The 11,538-nt window shown below is 40.0% G+C and overlaps 1 protein-coding gene across 1 annotated transcript; it reads right to left on the reverse strand.

Annotated features, from left to right (window-relative positions):
• Positions 1-437: 437 nt before the first annotated feature.
• Positions 438-9,660, reverse strand: LOC106578605 (insulin-induced gene 1 protein). Its single transcript, XM_045702174.1, has 6 exons — positions 9,393-9,660; positions 8,786-9,134; positions 7,774-7,898; positions 7,040-7,206; positions 4,310-4,409; positions 438-2,370 (listed from the first exon to the last, which is right to left on the reverse strand). The coding sequence occupies exons 2-6, from the start codon at positions 9,117-9,119 to the stop codon at positions 2,341-2,343; spliced, it is 756 nt and encodes a 251-aa protein (XP_045558130.1). The 5' UTR covers positions 9,120-9,134; positions 9,393-9,660; the 3' UTR covers positions 438-2,340.
• Between the last annotated feature and the right edge of the window lie 1,878 nt (positions 9,661-11,538).

The raw sequence follows: 11,538 nt of genomic DNA on the forward strand, positions 1-11,538 counted from the left end.
AAAGAAGTGCTGATGCACAACCAAATGTCTAAATTGCACCTCGTGTATTCTACTATTCCAACTCTTAACAGTAAGTTGAGACCACGAATATGACCTAAATTATTATTTTTTTAAATCAGAGGGGGAAAGTTGATCCACAGGCCTACAAAAGCGGGACCCTTTTGGACACATCTCCACTATACCGTCTGTATTTTCCAAGACAGAATAAAACAACTTATTGGTGATCAAAATTCAGAATAAAATAGCATCTATATTTTTGTTACGTCGTATTTGCATACCTTATATGTTTGTATCAATTACATTTTTAGATGGCAAACTCTCATAGAAACACTTCATGCATTGGGCTCAAAATGTGCGCACAAATCTTGTATCTGTATGGTTTCATTCTGCTAAGATGTGTGGCAGAACTATGTAGACTCAATGTAGATACACACACGTCATTAGGAGTTCCTTTTTATTTTCCACTTGGATTCAAGGTAATAAAAATGATACACAGCTGAAAACACACTCACACTCTCTACACATAGAAATAGTAGGTGTTTCAAACACCCCAATAATAAAGCTTCCTTTTCTCCCAGCAGCACACCAGGGCCCCTGGTGAAAAGTAGTCCACTATATAGAGAATAGGGTGCCATTTGGGACGAACACCTGAAATTGAGCAAAGCTTCACACCAAACCAGGCGTACCAACCAATCTCGCTGTGATGTGTACATAACAAAATATACAAAAATTATAATCTGTATTCCCATTTACTAATGTTTTAACTACTAGGAGAATTTACAAACAGTTTGACACAATGTTTTTTTCTTCTCCTCATGGTGAGAATAGTCATTGGTATACAGTCGAAAAATGCAAGTAATCTTAGACATAATTTTTGTTTTTACAAAAGCTGCTGTTATTGCTTATTTGATGCTCCTTTTCTATATCCACACTGCATATGATTCCATGGAGTCTCACCTCTTAACCATTGTCAGAAATAATAAATAAGAAGAATAGTCAGCTCAGGTATATGTGATTGCACTTTTATTCCTTTAGCCCCCCAACTATTGAACTGGATTGGTATAGTGTGGTAATACCTGTCTGATTATATAAGGAAGTGACTATACATGGAAGCAATATATAATTATGTACAAGTAATAAAATTGAACTGGTATAGTAGTGACAAAAGCACTCAATTCTATAATACAAAGGCAATCACAGATTGCAAATCCCCAGGCCATAGTAAAAATGTCCTGTCACCTTCTCTTAATGTATGATCATAAACTTTAATGCCAAGTCTGGAAAATTCAAAATAGGAAATCAGCCATTCATTTGAGGGGTCATAGGTCACCTCCAGGTTGCACACCATATCCACGAAGTCAGCCAAGAGGTGAGCTTTCACACCCGATTACATTCAGGTGCCTTTTTGTTATCATTACTGATTTCACTGAAACCATGAATATGCTTACTTATTGTAGCATCATGGTACATTCTTTCAAAACATGGTCACATCATCTGTGATCTCATGTATATTTGGTTTGGGGTTATAGGTGTTGGCATTCTAATTTCTCAGATAACTATTTTTCTTGGTTAATTACAATATTGGGAACACAATACATGTCATCGGTGACATACTGTTGGTCGCCGTCTCTGTGAGTGTCAAGACATTTTTGCACAGCTCTGAAAGTTTCCCTTTCACGGTCATTTTGCACTCAGCCATAACAAAAAAGCAAACGTTGTAGTACCACCTTTTCACCTCGTCTTTTCTGTTAAGACCTGCACAAATCCACACATGCACACACCTGCAAAAAGCTAATAGTTCACTCTTACACTGTAAAACTGAAACCAGTTAACTTTTCATTTCGAAGAACTGGAAGGGCAAATACTGTTCTGCCATAGTGAGGGAGGAGCTAGTGGCTAGAAGCTAGCCTAATGCTATATGGACCCAAACAGGGATAGCCTAGCAGCTAACTGCTAGCACAATGTTATTTGGAACCAAACTGGTATAGCCTAGTGTCTAACTGCTAGCTTAATGCTATATGAACCCTAACAGGGATACTTTTGCGACCATCTTCTGGAATAATGCTATATGGATCCTAATAGGAATAGCATAGCGGCTAGCCTAATACTGTAAGTTATTTTGGCCACCAAGAGGTGCAGAAGTCATGGCACGTTAGGTCATGGCACGTTAGGTCAAGGGTGTTCTGGCTAGCTCTTTGTTATAACACACAGAAAGGTAGTAAAAAAATAATAAGTCTCTTTTCTTTCAAACTCTCTCCCCATGATGGCAGACTTGGTTCTGTTACGCCTGTTCTCCATATTGTCAGTCTTCCTTCTTTCCCCTCTTCAGCTGATCTCTGTTCAGTCGTTGTGGAGTTTCTCGACACCACCCTGAAGGGAGAGAGAGGAAAGCCCATGTTCATATATCATGCTCAACATCTGAATCAATATCAGCAAACAACAGACATCTTCCAACAGTGGTAACATCCACAATGGGGATTGGAGAAGACCATTATTGACGATTTTAAATTAAGGCCGAGTTCTACAGTTCTTGACAGTAGACTATAGGGCTATTATACAGTGGATCATGGTGTCCTATATATAGGTACAACTGTGAGAAGATTATCTGAAGTTGGGGTTGCAGTAAAATGTGATAGCCCTTCCTCAAGGCCTCCCTTAACCCCCCCCCCCCCCCCAAACGGTATACGTGTCTAGAGAGTTCCCCCTCTCACTTTTCCCATTTCTCCTGATTTAGAACCTCCCTTCAGAGCCCCAAGTCACATGTTAAGCATATGTAGAACATACCAGAAAAGAATGTACGTCCCAGAACTTAGAGCAGGGGCTCAGTTCATTTATTTGGTCTTATACAGGAATTGTTTTTGCATTCAAGAGTGCTAAAGACAACATTAAACCAACATTTACAGACAAAATGACGTACATGACAACAACCACAAAACAGAGAAAGCTACATAACCAGTTATATAACAAGTTATAGGCTAGTGATGAAGGATTAAAGGAAAAGCGCTTTCAATACTGTTCGGGCAATATTTCAGTCATTTCAAACTTCTGGAAGCACAAAAAAAACAAAATCAGCCAGAAAACAAAAAAACTTGGATTAGCTTCTCAACAGTTCAATCGCTGGCCTGATTTGATACTGTACTACAACTAGTGAATGGTAATACGAAAGTATAATGAACAAAAGCTCAAATTAACACATCACTAAAAATGCCGTCTAGCTGTGTAAGTCCTAACCACAACTCTTTCTTAAATGGCACCTCTACGGGATCGGTGTCCCCCCCCGATTGAGCTAACATGTGCTAATGTGATTAGCGTGAGGTTGTAAGTAACAAGAACATTTCCCAGGACATAGACATATCCGATATGGGCAGAAAGCTTACATTCTTGTTAATCTATTACAGTCTATTACACCATGCTATTGTTTGAGGAGAATGCACAGTTATGAATTTGAAAATGTATCAAACCAATTAGGCACATTTGGGCAGACTTGATACAACATATTGAACGCAATGGTTCATTGGATCAGTCTAAAACTTTTCACATACACTGCTGCCATCTAGTGGCCAACATCTAAATTGTGCCTAAACTGGAATAATACATTGTGGCCTTCCTCTTGCATTTCAAAGATGATCAGCTATCAGCTACAATAATAATGGTCATATTCATTAGTGCACACTGTAGCAAAACGTTTAATATTGGACCATTTTTTGCAGTCCCTCACTGTTTCAGTCCATTTTCTTTCTAGTGAATGCAACCCAGTTGACTGAACTCTAGTGCTAACGTGTTCCTGCCACACACAAGCTGGCTGCTTTGTTGAGAAACACAAGATGCAAGTTTGAAAACAATTAAAAGGCAACTCTAAAAGACTGAATGAAAGGTAAACAGACTTAATCCATCTCAGAGAGAGAGAGTGAAGCAGAATGAGAGAAAAATAAATAAAAGAAAGAGCAAGCAAGGGCTTGTGCCAACTGGCAACATTTCAAACACAATCAATGAAAAACAACAAGCAGGAAATGACCCTTTGGTACATTTGGCTCTAGGACTCACTACTGCGAAAAACAAAACAACATGCTGTTTTCACACTTTAATTGAGTCAAACTGTATAATGGACGTGACTGTGAAGAACTGTACACAGAATAAGGATAGACTTCGGGCACACCTGAAGTAGGCATTATAGCCGACATTGTGTTGTGTCAGGCTTTTTCTCTCACAAAAGTTCGTACCGCACGAACATGTCAATGCGCTGAGTCAATGTGTTCCTGTGCTTACAAACCAGCAGAATTTGACTAAGAAAATAGGGGACAGGACTTACCATGGCTAGCTGGCGTCCTATGTTCCCCACAGTCACTCCTCCTGAGAAGAATATGCATGGAAGCCAAGAGCGCACATACAGAAAGTCTGGATACGTGTATCTACAAGAGAGGGAGAAAAATACATCCGATTAAATTAAATATCTGCCCCAATAGTCAAATCTAGCCCCAAATAAGACACATATCGAGACTGGTCTTAAAACAGGAATGGCAACTTAAACACAGTTTCAAAGACAGATCTCGAAAGGGGGGAAGGCAGCATTATTAAAGTTTAATGCGGAAATATAAAATCCTCTCCCTCTCAATTTCATCTCTCTCTTCCCTTCAGTCAACAGAAGCTGCAAGGCCTTTTGAACACAGCTCTTTGTAAGCCTCTCACTGAAGCAACAGTGCTCCCTCTCCCCATGATGTTTTTGAGGAGGTGCCACAGAGGCAGGTAGGAGGGCCAATAATTGGGTGTAGAGGCATGGGGGAATCCGTATCACCAAAAAATAATTGCTTTCATTTTCATGCCTTATCTGTCAGATCCTCTTTGATGGAATCAGGTGACTGAGACCAGTTCCACAAAACACACTTTAATAATACATCAATCACAAAGGAGATATTTTCTCAAAAAGACACCCATGTCTTATTTGATTCACTGGCTGTACTAAAACTTTAAGGTAAGTAATGATACCATAATATCCACCAAAATATCATAATATGGTCCTGCGCAGCTCAGTTGGTAGAGCATGGCACTTGCAACTTTGGGAATATGGGTTCTATTCCCGCTGAGGCCATACAAAAAATGTAGACTTGCAGTACTGTAAGTCACTTTGGATAAAACCTTCTCCTAAATGGCATATCTTATTATTGACAGTTTGTCAGCACGGTTAACCCCAATTAGTTGTCATTACGCCTCCAATATAATCCCAGTGTGCTTTGCATTTGCGTGAAATGTAGAGTTACCACCCATGACTGTATTTGTTAGTGACAGAGACATTTGTTCATTTTCAGTCCTGTGGCCTTCACCAAGAGTTCCTAGGTGAATATTATAATTAAAACTCTTTATGACATTACATTTCTCATAAAGCCTCGCTTTACCTTAATACAGTGGCCTGAAACTCATGGTTTACAGGCCTTCATGTAGGGTAGTAATATTTTATTAACTTTCTCCAAATTCCCAGATTTAAAAACATTCTTGGTTGGAGGATTTCCAGGAATCTCTTTTTTGCAACCCTACCTGCAAGTCACATTTTGTTGGCTTGCGAAGTGATGTGTAATTGAAAAATAAACAGTTGAAAAATATATGGCCCATGGAAATCATAAGAGGGCAGTTTACAGAGACAGGTGGGATGGACTGAGAGTAGCTGAGGGATGGGTTTAAAAGCTCATGTTCTATAATAGTTATGACTGAAAACACTATGTATAATATATAAGTACTATCTATCCAGAGGTAATGTATATCAAATTACTTTATTCTTGCTATGTAACTACTGTAGTAGAAAAATAAAAGTGCAATGTATGTCAAATGTGTGTACAACAAAAAAAATACAACAAAAGAAAAAGCTGTAAAATGTTTTTTTTTGTCCTCCGAAGAGGGGTGGATGGGCCAACAAAAAAAAGAATATGTATATTACAAAAACCCCAACAAAAAGTGAGGTGTAATTCCTATTGGAATCCAGCAAGAGTTAGAATATCCAACAGTTAAAAATGTTATTCACCCATAACCTGCATACATAATAACTGCCAGGGTTAGGAGTGAGGACACTACCTAACAGGCTGACTACACCGCTCGAGTGCCAACGAGCGTATGCGTTGCCAAGGGCTAAAACAGAAGTCAGTTCTATTTCTGACGCAGATCGCACTGCAAGTCCTGCCTCTCCCATCTCCTCATTGGTTTATAGAAGCAGGTACCCACGTGCCATCTCATTGGTTATACCCACGTGGGTGACTGAAAGACAAACGAGGTCGGTGGCGGTAATGGACCTAATTTATGAAAGTTGCCAATCGCAATATAAAGTCAAGAGAAGAAAAGGCCTAGGAGGAGAGTTGAATAGAAATGATTCGGTTGACCGTTTTATCTGTGGATTAATTGTCGGAGTAGAGGACCTTGTGCATTTCAGGTAAAATAACAACTCAATGTTTATATCCCAGGACAAATTAGCTAGCAACAGCAAGCTAGCTAAATAGGACAAATTAGCTAGCAAGTGCAAGCTAACTAGCTAAATTGCCATAAAGGTTTAATGCTTTTCGACCTGTCCCCAAATTAATGTAATTGTTTCAGAGTTTGTTCTGATATTTTAACCTGCGTGTCGTGATCGCGTTTGGTGTGGGGGGACAAAATAAATGTATGCATGATGGCGCACACGCGCAGCCGGTTTGGGTTCCGTGTAAGCCATTTAAACTGGAACAACCATTTCAGCAACGGGTGCAGAAAATCTAACTAAATGATTGGATTAATTTAAAAAAAATGTATGATATTTATCTTTGTGTAGCAGAAGATTAATCAAAATCAACCTGCAGTAGAGCATGCTAGGTAAAAAGTTAATTTATCATTAGTTTAAAAAGGTTGTTGAAGTGACTTGTCATTTAGTTGAGTCAGTACGACAAACATTTTAAGTAATATTGACTTTTCATTGACTTTTAGTTCAACTTACTAGAAGTATTTGAGTTAAAAATGCCTTGGGGTTTACAGTGTGGGGTTAACTTCTCAGTGTGACGTGGTCAAATAAAAGCATGACTTGACTTACTGATAGACGCCGTTGTAGACCAGCAGCTGTGTGATAACGGTGGCAAGGAATGCCGTCCCGATGCCCAGGCCGAAGCCACTCCTCGAGCGATCAAACGTCCACCACAGTCCCAGGGACAGGGCAGCCAGGGTCAGGGATAGCTGGGCATTATTGGCAAAGTGTAGTTTCTGTGAAATGGAGCAGTTAAGGACAAAGACAGTATTTGCTTGCGTAGGTTCAAATCCGGGCCTACTACCCTTTGAAACAACCTTTCACTATCTCTCCCACGGTCATCCTCTCTAAGTATCTCTTCAGTAGAAAAAAAATCCCTTCAAATATATGTTTAAAAAATATAGTATTTGTTTGAATGTTACATCAAAGCATTACAGTGTGGGTGGCACAAGCAGTGTATATGTTTAAAGCAACTATAGGTTCCATACATACTTGGAAAGTATTTCAAGAAGTCAAAACAAGCAGGAATGCAGTGGGGAATTCAACCCACTGTCTCACTGACACTAGCTGAATTGCCTTCGGGGCTGTAAAAGTAGCAAAATGACAATATAATATATCAAACTAATCACAGAATGTTACTCAATTATGAATATGTTACACATTTAGTAGGCCCTCATCCTTGTTTATGCTCTGGATGTGATAAAATTACTTTGGTGTAAATATGCATCCGTCCTTTTCTAGATTGGCGGTAGCCGACATGAGAGTGTGCACATTGTGAAGTTGTCGATGTTTAGAAAGGATACAGCACTGGCGTGGTTGATGCCAACGAACACTGCGATGCATCTCATGACACTAGCCCATTCCCTCTTGAACTTGTGGGGCTCCCCTAGATGGCTGTCGATGCAGGGGTATAGCAGGCCAACAACAGCTGCAGAAAAGACAGTTGAGTTAGTACCTCACTGAATGGCATACATACAAATCAAACTGACTCATGTTGTTCTATGGTCTTGAAAATTGAGCATTTCTTTGAGTTTCAATTTGGGATCAAAATACACAGAAATTAAAACAAACGGCAAGATTGCTTTCTACTTTCAGGCACATGATCATTTCTTGCCTATCAGTCCTTGCACAAACATGTCTGTAACCTACTGTGAAAAGACAAGTCTCGAACATTGTATCACTAAAATAAAAACGTTAGATCATTGTCTCCCAATTGAATTGTAACGTTCGTATTTATTTTTTTGGTGTGAATCACTGTAGCATACTTCTCAACAACATGGGGGAGGGGTTGGTGGTGAAAATGATTTATTTAATTCTGACTGCACACGACTTCCTTGTTTCTCTTTTTCTGTAGTGGCATGTTCGAGGCAGCAGCCAATTATGGACCACCTCCACAGCTCGCCCGTTATGAAAGCAGCCAATGAAAAATAAGCACAACCCTTAATGACCCTCCATGTCCGGCTGTTTCTAGTGAAGCCTATTGGAATATTGAAGGACAATATAAATACTAATGTATGTTTTCACCAGACAAAACGCTCACCATTATGGGCTCATGGCTGAGAGAACACGTACACAATTAATATATTGAACAATAACAATGATGGAATATACGGTAAATTATTATGTAGCCCAGGCTGTAGTTAGCTGCCTGCATATAATGGCATCATGAAACACACAAGCAGACTATCCCCATCCTACCCCCCCCATAAAAGCCCAATTTAGATAATTGTATCAAAATTAAAAGTACATATAGCAACCTCATTCATTCATACAGAATGATTAAGTCGGGATATAGGTTTAAAAGTGACAACTCACCAGCTGCCGTGCCGCAGCAAGGGGGAATCCACCACGCTGATGAAAACAAAGTTGCCATCACCTCTTCGGGAAACAAAGTCACATTTCTTTGTAACTGCAGCAAGTTGAGCACTAACGCAAGAACTACTCCCACCGTGAAAAGGACGAGACCCCGTCTGATCAAGTTTGCTGCTCGCACACTGTGCAGCGAGCCATAGGCATTGCTGAGCACTGTTGTGACAATGGACATCATTTCTTCAGCTCTCGATGCGACCCAGTTCCCCCCAGAAAAATTATTTGATTCCACCCTCGATGCACAGGAGCGACTCCAACAGTGTTCTTCTAGTCTTGGCATTTGGCACTTAGAGTGCTGGAAAACAACAAAGATGCGTTAATACCTCATAGCTAAACACAGATATGCATCAATACATTGTATCTACTCTAAATTAACATTGACAATGTTTCAAGTTCACCACCACGCTAGATATCAAATAAAAGTGGTGTCTAGTCTGGCCTCTGTAGATCATGTTTTTCTCAAGCTGTTAAACCACTACATTTCGATTTGTCACAATCTTACAATGATTATCAATGGGCAATAGCAAAGAAGAATGAATTGATGTCTTCTTACCTTGGATGTCCAGACGTTCTAAATGTATGATCTAGCGACAACCGACTATGTTCATTCGCACCTCGACAATGATGAAGCTGTGAGTTGTGCTGCTCTCTTACTGCTCAGACTGTTATCACGTCGTTAGGTCACATCATCGTTTGGGAGAGAGAGGCAGAAAAAAAAAAAGCTGCTATTTCATTCCTGAGCGCAGACCTCATACCAGAGACAGGCTTCCTCTGCAGAAAACAGTCACAGCTGTGTCGGGTGAGTCGCGTCGGCCAATGGGAGCTAGGCGAACGATATGACGCGACGCCACCCCACCGTTCAGGACACGACGTCACACGAGTCTGGCGCACGTTCATGCGGTCTGTCTTCATTGGTGGAAGGTTTGAGTAGGATACGCAAACCAGTGATCACTTAAAATAAACGGAGCGAACTTCCAATTGAAAACTAAACAAACTTATTCAAAAAGTCATTCCGATGAAGCAGGGCATACATTTACATTTGTCTACAGTAGGCCTATTATCTTACCAATAAAAATGCCAGATCAGCAGTGCTATCCTGGGCCCATAACATTAACTCTGTCCAACCCAAATATTTTAAATAGCTTACTGACTACTCGTTTTTGAGCAATCGTATATGTTTCAACAGGCAGGCCTAGTTTGATAGTTCTTAAAGACCATACCCAACATAAACTATTTAATTCTGGCAGGTGCCACTCAAGCAGACACCTTCCAGGCAGGCTGGTGAAAACCGAGTCAACAGGACAGCCTTAGCCAATGACTGTCGACCCAGCCCAACCCAGCTAAAGGCCATCGATAACATCACCAGAAGGAGTCTATGACTGGATAACCCCCAGGTCTCTAGGTACTGAAACTGACAACAACAAGGAAACATGTTTTGCAGGTGTGATGTGGTTCAGTATTCTCAGTGGTTACACAATCCACATGCATCAGGTGATGTGTAGATAAATACTGTATGGTACACCGGCATCATTCGATACATACAGGCTACATGCCTGCACGCATGCGCACAGACTTCATTATGCTTCAAAGGGGTTGGGTTAAATGCGGAAAACACATTTCAGTTGAAGGCATTCAGTTGTACAACTGACTAGGTATCCCCCCTTTCCCCTTTTGAAACTGCTTTCATACTGCATTTGGCATTACATCTCAAGGTTACTTGCATAACCCAGGTTCTCTGATATCTCACCTGTAGTGATTGAGTGAGATACTGTAGCTCACCTGTGGTGACAATCATTCTACCCAAGTCAATGTTTTGTCACACATCAACGTTTTAAAATCTCAATTTACACATACAATTTCATGCCAAGTCAATTTGCATACTGGCAACAAAAGGGAAAACATGACTGAGTCACCTGCATATTTCAAGTGTGACAACCATAATGTTTGCAACCTACCCAGTTGTTCCTTACTGAAAAATCACATGATTTCACATGGAAAAATCACATGATTTCACATGTTTTGTACATTTTTTTTTTCACAAGGTGAAATTTTACATGTGAAATCATGCGAAACCATGTGGTTTTGGAACACTGCACATGTGAGGATATTTCACATGAAGTTTCACGACATTTCACAGGTTAAGCCTGCAAACAAAAGTAAGTCCTCAGGATGTCCCGGAACATCACATGGTCGCAGTGTTTTCAACTTAAATATTTGACATACAGTACCTGATTACATTGTGTATGTTTATTTATTCAATTATTATTCAACATGTCCTCACCTGGGGGTTTGAACTCACAACCTCTTGGTTTACAGCAGTCAAGCATCAATCGTCATGTCACCAGAATAAGACCCTAGATATTTATTGGAAAGGAGCATCACACTCTTCACTTTGCACTTTCACCACCCTGTGAAGTTCATCATCATTTATTTCATCTGTAGCCTAATAAACTGCATGCTTTCCCAAAGAGTCGTAGTGGGAGGACCACACAACATGTCATAGCCTGACTCTAAGTTTACTTTGATATGATGGTTGTTATATTAATATTTGCACATAAAAGCGTTTCTATCTACATTTCTCGCATAATACATTTTACCTACACAAAAATATTCCATCTTGACTAGCGTATTTAGTTTTGTCTAAGTCCGGAAAGTTTATGAAAGAAATGTCTGTTTCCATCAGGCCTGTCAGGACATTT

Source organism: Salmo salar, chromosome ssa19 (assembly GCF_905237065.1).
Source record: "Salmo salar chromosome ssa19, Ssal_v3.1, whole genome shotgun sequence".
Classification (NCBI taxonomy): Eukaryota; Metazoa; Chordata; class Actinopteri; order Salmoniformes; family Salmonidae; genus Salmo; species Salmo salar.